Here is a 13101-nt window from a genome sequence, read left to right as displayed (position 1 = left end):
ATTGACATGCTATTCCTCGGATATTTATACAAGAGAAAACCGTAATAAAAATCAAAGAAGAAAAAATCACATGGACATCAGCGGATTTTGTTGTTGTTGTTTCGTTGACTTATCGTCAGTGGCTTTTTTCAACAGCACGTGGAACGAGGAGCTGCTGAACAAAGCCTGTGAGTTGCTGACCTCTGACCTGCCCCTTGACCCTGGGTCACCAGGAGGAACCACTGAGTACAGACGTTCGCTGACTGTCAGCTTTTTCTTCAAGTTCTACCTGACAGTCAAACAGAAACTTCAGCAGCAGGTATAAGCACTGTGAACTGATGATTTTGGTCGATATATTTTTAAATGTCTGATTCGACGAAGTCAGTCCTCCTGTTACTGTAATTTTGTTCGAAATATTTGAAGATGTAGGGCTGCTTGTGGACCGCATGACACATTTGCAGAAGATATTTTCTTACTGTGGTACTATACTATGTGTGTTACGTACGTTCACTTTGCCTAGTTTTACTACTTTGTACATTTTCCCTTCTTTGTGTTTTGCCATAGTAATTATAAAGCGCTTGGAGCTATTCATGGGACTTTGTTTGTTTGTTTGTTTGTTTGCTTAACGCCCAGCCGACCACGAAGGGCCATATCAGGGCGGTGCTGCTTTGACATATAACGTGCGCCACACACAAGACAGAAGTCGCAGCACAGGCTTCATGTCTCACCCAGTCACATTATTCTGACACCGGACCAACCAGTCCTAGCACTAACCCCATAATGCCAGACGCCAGGCGGAGCAGCCACTAGATTGCCAATTTTAAAGTCTTAGGTATGACCCGGCCGGGGTTGGAACCCACGACCTCCCGATCACGGGGCGGACGCCTTACCACTAGGCCCACCGTGCCGGTATTTATGGGACTTGCGCAAGAGAAAAGCTATTTATCATCATTACCGGTAGTATTAAATCCGTCAGAGCCTAGAATTGCAGGTAACAATGTATGAACATAAAGTGTACAGTGCCATGGATGTTTCTATTGCTGTGCCTTTTTCTCTTTTATACATTCTATCACTTTTTTTGTATTGATGGGTGGAGGTGGGGAGTTGTTGGTTCTGATTTTTTTTTGTATACCGTTACTTGACCAGGCCAAGCCCCCAGTGGCCGCAGTGAGGTCGAGTGACCGGGTGGCCACCCAGCCGTTGGAACGAGGTCCGGTGAAGGGTTTCCAGTGGTTCGAGGTGTCCCCCGAGTCGCTGTCGCCCAACAGTGCCCTGCGTCTCCCCGTGGTGCACGAGTCAGCCTTCAAGCAGGCCACTGGGGAGGCTCAGTACACCAATGACATCGCCCCCCGGCAAGGTCAGTTGGTTTCAACAAGGTTTTATTCAGACAAGACCCAATACTGAAACGAGAAACAAAAGGGAGACGAACTCGAGCGAACGCTTATATTACGTGCCCTACGCAGTTAGAGAATAACACAATTATGATGTCGAACATAACATTACTAATATACTATAGAACTATCTGGATCAAAATCAGAGTCAACGCAAACCAAACAAAGAACAAGACAAAACTAGCAGGGGAAAAGCGAGGGGGGGGGGGGTGGTGAGTTGTCTTTGTTCATGATGCAAGGCTCCCCAAACTGTGCATCCCTGATTCCTTTACGCATTGGAAGCCAAACACACGTACTGGAAATTCATGGAGGGGGTCCCAATCGCACTTAATCTAAAAAAAAAAACAAGTCGCGTAAGGCGAAAATACAATATTTAGTCAAGTAGCTGCCATTTTTCAGCAAGACCGTATGCTCGTAGCATCGTCAGTCCACCGCTCATGGCAAAGGCAGTGAAATTGACAAGAAGAGCGGGGTAGTAGTTGCGCTAAGAAGGATAGCACGCTTTTCTGTACCTCTCTTTGTTTTAACTTTCTGAGCGTGTTTTTAATCCAAACATATCATATCTATATGTTTTTGGAATCAGGAACCGACAAGGAATAAGATGAAAGTGTTTTTAAATTGATTTGGACAATTTAATTTTGATAATAATTTTTATATATTTAATTTTCAGAGCTTGTTTTTAATCCGAATATAACATATTTATATGTTTTTGGAATCAGCAAATGATGGAGAATAAGATAAACGTAAATTTGGATCGTTTTATAAATTTTTATTTTTTTTTACAATTTTCAGATTTTTAATGACCAAAGTCATTAATTAATTTTTAAGCCACCAAGCTGAAATGCAATACCGAAGTCCGGGCTTCGTCGAAGATTACTTGACCAAAATTTCAACCAATTTGGTTGAAAAATGAGGGCGTGACAGTGCCGCCTCAACTTTCACGAAAAGCCGGATATGACGTCATCAAAGACATTTATCAAAAAAATGAAAAAAACGTATGGGGATTTCATACCCAGGAACTCATGTCAAATTTCATAAAGATCGGTCCAGTAGTTTAGTCTGAATCGCTCTACACACACACACACACGCACACACACACACACGCACATACACCACGACCCTCGTTTCGATTCCCCCTCGATGTTAAAATATTTAGTCAAAACTTGACTAAATATAAAAACGCGGGTCTCGGGACGCACTAAAAATATCCGTGATCATGCGTATCGTCAGTACTGTTTTAAGAATATGTTCTGCCAGATCGCTACCGACGCAAAGTTACTAAAATAATCGAACCTGTACGGCATCAGTGTTTTTGTGAAGGGCTCAGAGAACTTCCTCAGAGTTCTTTAGTCCAGGACTCTCAATCTCTCTGTCCTTTGACACGATTAATAAGGAATACAACACTATTTTGCCAGTGTATTTATTCCGAAACGGCAATGGGGAAACATAATACAAAAGTTAGTATTATATATCATACTAGATGATAACCCGCTTCGCCGGGTACCGGCTTCGCCGGGAAGAAGTAGAGCCGAATACCATGCTGTGCCTGGGACCCGGCTTTGTCGGGTGTACGCCGGCTTCGCCGGCGCACGAAGGAAGGGAGATCTAAACATAGTAACGTGCAGTGACCTTCTTAAAATAGTAACGTAGTAACGGGAATATGGATTGACGCCACACGAAGGAAGGGAGATCTAAAAATAGTAACGTGCAGTGACCTTCTAAAAATAGTAACGTAGTAACGGGAATATGGATTGACGCCACACGAAGGAAGGGAAATAAATGCGCAAAACAAAACACTGGAGAAGATAAGGAAGAGTTACTGGGAATGGATATAGTGGATCTACAGAAAAACCAAAATCGGTCAGCGCTGCGCGCTGAGAGCACGTGTTGAAATATCTCATCGATGAGGTTGTGTCCGGGGTGTAGCTGAATACGGTCTCCAAATTTGAAAAAGATCGACCGAGAACTTTGGCCGTGCATCGCGGACAGACACACAGACACACAGACACTAGTCGTATATATATATATATATAGATATATCCATGAGTTGTTGAATAAAACACTGTTTAAACCAACAATACAAGAAATGAAAAATGAAAATGTGTCCATCGTTTCCAGGCGAGCTGTACCTTGGCTTGGTACAGAGTAAGAAGGCGCGGGCAAAGCTTGTCAGGGTTGACCCATCAGCGGCCCTCGCTATGCCAGGGGTGGTGGACTATCTCTCACACACTGACGTACCGGGCAGCAACATCTGGGGCTTGCTAGAAAAGGACGAGGAAATCTTTGCCTCTAAAGAGGTATGTGGGGACCTTTCATTAGTACCTGGGATCAGTGTTTTGTTTGTCATGGAATGGCAGCTCGTTTTCCAAAGGTAGACCGCAACCTGAATTTCCATGAGGCTAGCCTCACGGGATTGTAATGATACGTTACCAAATTACCTTACCTTTGCGAGTTCGCCTTCAGGCTGCAGTAGATCAGTTGATGGTAGAATAGCTGAACACAGTGAACAAACGTCTTGATGTTAAACATTGAGAAATGTTAGAAAGTAATTTGTGAATGATTTGATGGGTCTGAAGTTCGGGTTTTCTGTCGTCCCAAAAGCTTTGCTCAAGGCTAAAGCAGATGTGTTGCTGAGTAGATCGGCAATCACAAAGGCAGATATATTTATTGACAAGTTGCTTGATTTTTTTTGTGATTTTTTTTTTTACTGTTTGCATATTTGCTTGCTTTGCTTACTGATTGATTAGATGATTGATTTGTGATTATTTTGATTAATCATGGATTATGTCATTTTTTTCCCATCCGTTGACAGGTGGTGCACCAAGGGCAGGTGATTGGCGCCATTCTGGCGGACACACTAGCCAACGCCCAAAGAGCGGCACAAGCAGTTGTCGTAGAGTATGACGTCATGGAACCCATCATCACTATAGCTGTGAGTGAGAACAGAATGCATGCTGGCGACATCAGCATCGTGATACTTCGTCTTCTTCTTCTTCTTCTTCTTCTTCTTCTTCTTCTTCTTCTTCTTCTTCTGTACACACGAAGGGGGATAAGGCACTAGGTGATCTGCACATACGTTCAGAAATCTCCATCCTTAAACCCACCAGGCAGCTGCGGCCAGGATTTGAACTCACGGCCTTCCCATTAGTCTCGAGTGAGCCTTTCGCTATGTTGAAAACAGTGTCCATATCGTGATTATTTTGATCCTTAATTGTAAAGGCACAGTCCTGCTTGTGAACAGAATTCTGCTCACTGTCTCCTATCCGACCGAGCTTAGCTATAAAATGTAGTTGCTTATCAGAAAATAATTCGCAACAAACAGTCCCACTCTGCTCACACAACAGTCAGGATGTTCATTTTGGGAATGTTTCCAAGTGGAGGGATGGCCCTATCCCGTGTAAAAGCCTGGCCAGATCTGAGATGGTGAGCCAAATCGTTTACCAAGTAGAAAGTGGACATAGATCTGAGATGGTGAGCCAAATCGTTTACCAAGTAGAAAGTGGACATAGATCTGAGATGGTGAGCCAAATCATTTACCAAGTAGAAAGTGGACATAGATCTGAGATGGTGAGCCAAATCATTTACCAAGTAGAAAGTGGACATAGATCTGAGATGGTGAGCCAAATCGTTTACCAAGTAGAAAGTGGACATATATCTCAGATGGTGAGCCAAATCATTTACCAAGTAGAAAGTGGACATAGATCTGAGATGGTGAGCCAAATCGTTTACCAAGTAGAAAGTGGACATAGATCTGAGATGGTGAGCCAAATCATTTACCAAGTAGAAAGTGGACATATATCTGAGATGGTGAGCCAAATCGTTTACCAAGTAGAAAGTGGACATAGATCTGAGATGGTGAGCCAAATCATTTACCAAGTAGAAAGTGGACATATATCTGAGATGGTGAGCCAAATCGTTTACCAAGTAGAAAGTGGACATAGATCTGAGATGGTGAGCCAAATCATTTACCAAGTAGAAAGTGGACATATATCTGAGATGGTGAGCCAAATCGTTTACCAAGTAGAAAGTGGACATAGATCTGAGATGGTGAGCCAAATCGTTTACCAAGTAGAAAGTGGACATAGATCTGAGATGGTGAGCCAAATCGTTACATTGTAAAAAGTGTACATATATCTTACATGGTTGGAACTGTACATGCATAGATCTAAGATGGTGAACCGAATCGTTTACATAGTAAAAAGTGTACATAGTTCTAAGATGGTGAGCCAAATCGTTTACATAGAGGATTAAAGTCGCTTGTTCATGTCAATGCTTGTTATTCTCTTTAATGCCAGGAGATTGGTTCCGCATTACTCTCAATTACTCTTTTGAACATGTCGTATGCATTTGGGGCGCTTACTTCCCTTCGTTTCTCAGATAGTGCGAACTGAGCTTTTAACAAGAAACTAAGTCCATCTCACGATGAACACGAGCCGAAATCATATGCACTCGACTTATGAAATAGAAAGAAATCAAATACGACGAAGAGAAGAAAAAGTTTGAAAGTACCATTGAACTTCCATGTCGGCGTGTGGCTGAGCTTAAAATAGGAATGTTGTTGCAATCTGTTAGGCACTTTCCCTTTTGACAGGTAGTTTTTGCATGTACAGCAAAACACGGCCTTTTTTACAAATCCTAAAGACTGTCGGAAACTTCGCATGCTCTCTTGTGAACGCCATGTGAAACATTGATTCTGAAACAAAAATCTATGGCATGAATGACAATGGAAAGACGGTCTCTCTCTGATTCCAAGTTCATAATGACAGTTATGAAGTGCTGAATTTAGAAAATCTGTAGATGAAGTAAAATCATTTGAATGTTGGCTTGTTGAAACTTCATAACAAACAGCCACCTCGTCTATATCATTATCTGAAAGAATGCAAACTTCCTTTGAAACACCAACATTTGTATGGAAAACTTCTGTTTCTGTCATCTTTGATTTCATTTGACTACTTGGACTGATGGCATCTTCCAGAGATATATCCATTACTTTCAACTTGCGCCTCTTTGTATTCCTGTAAGCCTGCCACTTATTTATAAAAAGAAACGTTTGATACTTTTACCAAACAGTTAGTATAATGCACGCTCTACCTGTATTCGTCTTTAAATTCTGCAAGACTGAAGCGAAAGAGGTCTGTCTCAGTTTTGTCGTCAGTTTGTTGTGTACATTTACACACGCACAACGAACAACACATGCACAGGCCCGGGGGAAGCTCTCCTTTCTTATGTCCGACCATAGACGTATACATGTAGTTTACATGTTTATTAGTCATCTATTTGATTGATTACGTGTATGATATGACGGAGAGTCGCATCGGTTTGATGCCGTGAACCCAACCGTGGCTGTGGCTGTCGTTTGAAGTAGCCTACTTCTTTATAAAGATTCATTTACATTCTACTTCTGACCAAGGCATGTTTGGTACCTACTGAATCCTTGTTGCGTGTAGTTTTACGTGGCACGTTGCCCAAAGTTGTATTCTTGAGGAGCATAAAATAAAACGTGTTACAAAGTTATCTCAAAACTCTGCAGTGACTGCTCGCGCAGCAGGTCAGCTAATTATAGCACGCAGCCTCCACAGACAGCTTTCGAGCCGAGACCATATGACTCGCCGCTCCTGCGGCTCGTCAACTAGTAGTGCAGTGTCAGTTAGGACTGATACGACGATCACCTCCACTGCTGTCATGTTGACCAAACCTGTTTATAAATGATAATAACAAGGGTATTTATATGGCGCAAATCCTAACATAGTTCTATTCTAAGCGCCTTACACACACACACACACACACACACACACACACACACACACACACACACACACACACACACACACACACACACACACACACACACACACACACACACACACACACACACAAATGATACTAAGTAATGTAATGATGAACATTTGGAGAAGAAAAAAACCAGAAAAGAATTAAGTGATTTTTTGTTTGTTCCGGTCAGGACGCCATCCAGAAGAAGTCGTTCTACCCGTTGAACCTGCTGGTGTCCAATGGCAACGTGGAGGAGGCTCTGTCCCGAGCGGAGTGCGTGTTGGAGGGGGAGCTGCACGTGGAGGCACAGGAACACTTTTACCTGGAGCCCATGGTCACCATTGGTTACCCCACAGAGGACGGAGGCATGGAGCTGGCCTGCTCCACACAGAGTATAGCCTTCATACAGGTACATCTCTTTTGGAAAAATAAGGAGGAGGGGGTGGGGGGGGGGGGCTCCATCTACCAGTTTGTGGAATATTCTTCTTTTTCTTCTTCTTCTTCTTCTTCTTCTTCTTCTTCTTCTTCTTCTTCTTCTTCTTCTTCTTCTTTAGTTCATGGACTGGAACTCCCAAGTACACCAAAATCCAGAATGAAAAAAAAATGTTAGTTGATGGAATGTTTTTTCTTCTTCTTCGTTCATGGGCTAAAACTCCCACGTTCACTCCCATGTTATTGCACGAGTGGCTTTTTACGTGTATGACCGTCTTTACTCCGCCATTTAGGTAGTCATACGCCGCTTTCGGGGGAAGCAGGGTGGATATTTTTGTGTTTCTATAACCCACCGAACTCTAACATGGATTACAGGATATTTACCGTGTGCACTTGGTCTTGTGTTTTGTTAAGTCACCACATTATTGCTCTTTGGAGTTTTTGCAGTGTCTTCTAAAACAAATTTAGATGTATCGGTTATTGATTTGCAATTCTCATTGTTCCAGAGTGCTGTGGCAGGAGCTCTTGGACTTCCATTCAACAAGGTGAAAGTTCGAGCACGACGGCTCGGTAGGTTTTAAAATTCTCGGTGGCTTTAAAACGACACATGTCTTTGTGCTGGTCTTGTGTTCCTTCTTGGTTAGATACGAGGGTTTCTTGGAAAATGTCTAGAAGTTGGATTGGAGCTTAGGTGAACACAAAGGAATAGAAAGTTGCGTGTGTCAGCCAATATGATTGAATGCTACGCATTATCCCTCTCTATGTACGTAGGCTGTTCCATAATTATTTAGAAACTCAGAAACGGAAACACATACCAGCAATTCAATTAGGCCATTTTTTAGACTAACCCTCTCCCAGCCGATACCCCACTGGCCATCCTCTCAAACGAGCTCATGCAGGCCAGGAACCACTTGACACTCGTGAAGGCTCGGGCATAGTCTTCAGGGCTCTCAAACCGTGTTTCCGAGGGTGTTTCTTGAATTGAGATAATAGGCTGAACTAGCATGTGGACAGGACCAGAGAATGGGGTGGATGCGACAACAGCAGTACTCCCTGTGAAGCCAAGATCTCTCTTGTCGCAAAGGCAGTGTGCAAAGCTGCGTTGTCATGTTGCATGCAGCATAAGCCCTCGAATACGCGTGTTTGGACAGTGTTTGTGCCAAGCCTCGATCCCTTTAGGCTATTAGTGATGTCCATTACAGTCAGAATTGACTGTATGCCTGTCCTCAAGAGGCACATTGTCTAAATGCCCTGATCTGGCGACGAAAGAGGCCACTATTTGTTTTGCAGTGCTTCTTGTCATTACAGGGGGTGGGTCACCTGGAAACACCCACACAGACGACAGGGTTTTTTTGGTTTGAGGGTGGAACTTATAAACCCAGTACAACGCAGTAGTCCTTTTGATTACATTTTGTCGGCTTCATAATGTTTACCATTACTGATGTATACACACTTACATCTGTCCACCAGGTGGCGCTTTTGGCGGGAAGGAGACTCGGCCAGCCATGCACGCGTTGCCCGTCGCAGTTGCAGCTAATAAGTAAGTGTCTGTAAGATCCATTCCAGGGATGTCGTTTGATATCAGCAGTCGGCGAAACGCCGAAACTTCTTTCAAATCACCAAAAAATCTTCAGTTTGAAAATTTTTCAAGGTGGGAAAAAGGTAACACCAAGGACTTAAGGGCTCTTACATGCGATGACACCATTCCCCATTTGGTCACATACACAAATTGAACTGCCTTGGTGCTCTCTGTGCACAATGGAAATTTTTTTAGAAGAATTCATTTAAAAAAAAAGCCAAATTAATTCATTGAATAAAAATCCAAATCACCACAGCGAGCAGTCACGGTGTTGATTTTTGGTATGTGACTAAATGAGGGATGGTCTTATCTCATGACCAGATCTGAGTCGTTGAGCCTAACTGTTTACACGGAAAGAGCTGTGCTGTTAGGTTTCCGAAAATTACCGAACTCTTATGTCCATTTTGCCCAATTTGCCATTGAAATTAAATCCCAGGAACGTCTGTTGCACCACACTTTGAAGTAATCCCACACTTTGAAGTAAATTACTTCAAAGTGTGGGGATGTGCCCCACACTTTGAAGTAAACCCATTTTTTACTTCAAAGTGTGGGGGGATCTTCCCACACTTTGAAGTAAACTCAGTTTTTACTTCAAAGTGTGGGGGGATCTTCCCACACTTTGAAGTAACTTACTTCAAAGCGTGGGACTTTTGCATCGCCTGTTTGAGCCTGATGATTTTGTCAAAAAAAAATAGCAAAGTCTTTTGGATAAGTGAACAGAAAAAGTGAGCGAGCCAAGAAACATAGTGATGTTTGTTATCAGGCTTTTAAGCAATGTCCCATTGTTGAGTGTGACGAAAACTCGTGGTGACGATTTTAAAACATGTTGGGTCACGCATGGTCCAATCTTACATGGTCCAATCTTACATGGTCCAATCTTACATGGTCCAACCTTACATGGTCCAATCTTACATGGTCCAATCTTACATGGTCCAACCTTACATGGTCCAATCTTACATGGTCCAATCTTCCATGGTCCAATCTTACATGGTCCAATCTTACATGGTCCAATCTTACATGGTCCAACCTTGCATGGTCCAACCTTGCATGGTCCAATCTTACATGGTCCAACCTTACATGGTCCAATCTTACATGGTCCAATCTTACATGGTCCAATCTTACATGGTCCAATCTTACATGGTCCAACATTGCATGGTCCAACCTTGCATGGTCCAATCTTACATGGTCCAATCTTACATGGTCCAACCTTACATGGTCCAATCTTACATGGTCCAACCTTACATGGTCCAACCTTACATGGTCCAATCTTACATGGTCCAACCTTACATGGTCCAATCTTACATGGTCCAATCTTACATGGTCCAATCTTACATGGTCCAATCTTACATGGTCCAATATATTATTGGACCATGTAAGATTGGACCATGTAAGATTGAACCATGTAAGATTGGACCATGTAAGATTGGACCATGTAAGGTTGGACCATGTAAGATTGGACCATGTAAGATTGGACCATGCGTGACCCAACATATGTTTTAAAATCGTCACTACGAGTTTTCGTCACACTCAACAATGGGACATTGCTTAAAGCCTGATAACAAACATCACTATGTTTCTTGGCTCGCTCACTTTTTCTGTTCACTCATCCAAAAGACTTTGCCATTTTTTTTGACAAAATCATCAGGCTCAAACAGGCGATGCAAAAGTCCCACGCTTTGAAGTAAGTTACTTCAAAGTGTGGGAAGATCCCCCCACACTTTGAAGTAAAAACTGAGTTTACTTCAAAGTGTGGGAAGATCCCCCCACACTTTGAAGTAAAAAATGGGTTTACTTCAAAGTGTGGGGCACATCCCCACACTTTGAAGTAATTTACTTCAAAGTGTGGGATTACTTCAAAGTGTGGTGCAACAAACGTCTCTGTGTTGCCTTCTTTTCATTTCTCAGAGCTAATGACACAAAATGCCGTTTTTGATATCTGTGTGTGGGTGACACTTAAAGTTTCACCACACAATTGTTTGGTGTCAAAAAACAAGAATTGTAGGTTATTATTGACAAACAAACCGTTACATTTACTTTTAATTTGAATGTAAATTTGATTCTGAGTTTTGGAACGTAAGCAGCCTATCTGTTTTGGGGTTTCTGCTCAAAAGCCTAGAGCCAAATGACGTCCTGTATATTCTTACATTCTACGCGCAGCTTGTAAGTTCTGTATGCTGGTTTTAGGCCCCCCAAAAAATAGTCTGTTTACGGTAACCCGACCGACCCTATTTTTTTCGCGCGACCCTAGACTTTTTTTTTGGCATTTGGGGGAGAGAAAAAAAAAAAAGAAAAAAAAAGGCAAAATAACGTAAAAATATGTTTTTTGGGAAAAAAGAAAAAAAAATCCCGACCTACCGACCCTATTTTTTTGGCCTATGTTACCGTAAACAGACCTATTTTTTGGGGGGCCTTATCTCCCACAATTCCGAGAGATATGGGTCACGTGAGAACGCCTTTCCTCTCATTGTGGTCGATAAAACTACAATAAGACTTCACTTACTCAGGTAAGTTCGTCATCATTTTTCAATTTTACTGCACTTTTCTGCTTCACATTGCTTTGACGAAAAACTTAATCTCTGAAAAAATGTATTTTGTATTGTCTTTACCGTCTGTCGTCCCTAACACCTGATAAACTAGTAAAGATAGACCTTTGTCACTGTATCTTCAGACACAACTGTCCCGTGCGCTGTACACTGGAGCGTGACGAGGACATGTTGATGACCGGAACCAGGCACCCCTATCTGGGCAAATACCGGGTACGTCCTACCCGTTTTCTTCTACAATGGCACCTCCCTTTCGAGACCTCCTTGTCTCTGAACCAACCAGGTCTGAGAAAGGAAGGACTCTTGAAACGGGGAATAAATTGTATGTTATGAACAAACAAAAATCTGAACAAATCAGGTCTGAGAAAGGAAGGACTCTTGAAACGGGGAATAAATTGTATGTTATGAACAAACAAAAATCTGAACAAATCAGGTCTGAGAAAGGAAGGACTCTTGAAACGGGGAATAAATTGTATGTTATGAACAAACAAAAATCTGAACAAATCAGGTCTGAGAAAGGAAGGACTCTTGAAACGGGGAATAAATTGTATGTTATGAACAAACAAAAATCTGAACAAATCAGGTCTGAGAAAGGAAGGACTCTTGAAACGGGGAATAAATTGTATGTTATCCCCGAGTACGCTAGTACTAGGGCTCAGCAGACTTTAATTGTGTGTCTGTCTGTCTTTCTCCACTTAACAGCTTATTGCTGGGAAACTACTGGGTGCAGTTCGTTCAAAAGTTGATACACTAACTTGATAATAGGTCCGATTGATCGTATTAAAACTTCATAATGTTACCTGGGACCTAAATGCGAAATAAACCACAAAAACGACTTGGCCGCAGGAGGAGTTCACACCGGCGGGGCAACACGCAGCCATTGACCTGATAGAACAGCCGAACGCGTCACACAAAAATACGTCATGACAAAGTTACACGCAAAGCGAAGGAGACTTTGACGTCATTTACTTTTGTTCGGAATTTTCCGTAAGCTTACCCAAAACGTCTTTGTTCTCTATTCTCATTGCAGCTGTGAAATAATCAGTCTTGTGTCTCGGTCGTGTAGGTACAGAGTTTGCTTCTGCAATCATTGTGTTCGTGTTGATGACGGCTTCATAAGACAAAATAATAAGCGAATCTATCGCGAGGAAGACGTTTATGTACCAATCACCGAACCCAACCCATTATTTGTGTGCATTTTTCTGAAGAATAAACTGCATGTGGTTAATTTCATCCGTTTAATGCTTGTCGAAACGAGCCATAAGGCTTTAGAATAAAAGATTTCACGCATTGCTTGGCCATCTGATCACAGATGAGGTCGCAGTTTGTAGGTTGAATCTATGAATCGGCCAGAGATAGATCAGAAACCAACATTCACACCACAGACATTCCAAACATTTATATT

At 42.3% G+C, this 13101-nt stretch overlaps 1 protein-coding gene across 3 annotated transcripts in view; it reads left to right on the top strand.

The window, feature by feature from the left end:
- Window positions 1–13101, top strand: part of LOC138952491 (xanthine dehydrogenase/oxidase-like) — a 63685-nt gene that overhangs the window by 30670 nt on the left and 19914 nt on the right. For all 3 annotated transcript variants that reach the window (XM_070324174.1, XM_070324175.1, XM_070324173.1), the window contains exons 16-23: window positions 136–298; window positions 1126–1336; window positions 3489–3667; window positions 4183–4302; window positions 7333–7551; window positions 8081–8144; window positions 9045–9114; window positions 11822–11909. In XM_070324174.1, coding sequence (XP_070180275.1) covers window positions 136–298; window positions 1126–1336; window positions 3489–3667; window positions 4183–4302; window positions 7333–7551; window positions 8081–8144; window positions 9045–9114; window positions 11822–11909 — 1114 coding nt within the window. The remainder of the gene's footprint in view (window positions 1–135; window positions 299–1125; window positions 1337–3488; window positions 3668–4182; window positions 4303–7332; window positions 7552–8080; window positions 8145–9044; window positions 9115–11821; window positions 11910–13101) is intronic.

This window comes from Littorina saxatilis, linkage group LG17 (assembly GCF_037325665.1).
Source record: "Littorina saxatilis isolate snail1 linkage group LG17, US_GU_Lsax_2.0, whole genome shotgun sequence".
NCBI classification, from domain to species: domain Eukaryota; kingdom Metazoa; phylum Mollusca; class Gastropoda; order Littorinimorpha; family Littorinidae; genus Littorina; species Littorina saxatilis.
Note: the sequence above shows the minus strand (reverse complement) of the source record. Positions and strands in the feature narration are given on the sequence as shown.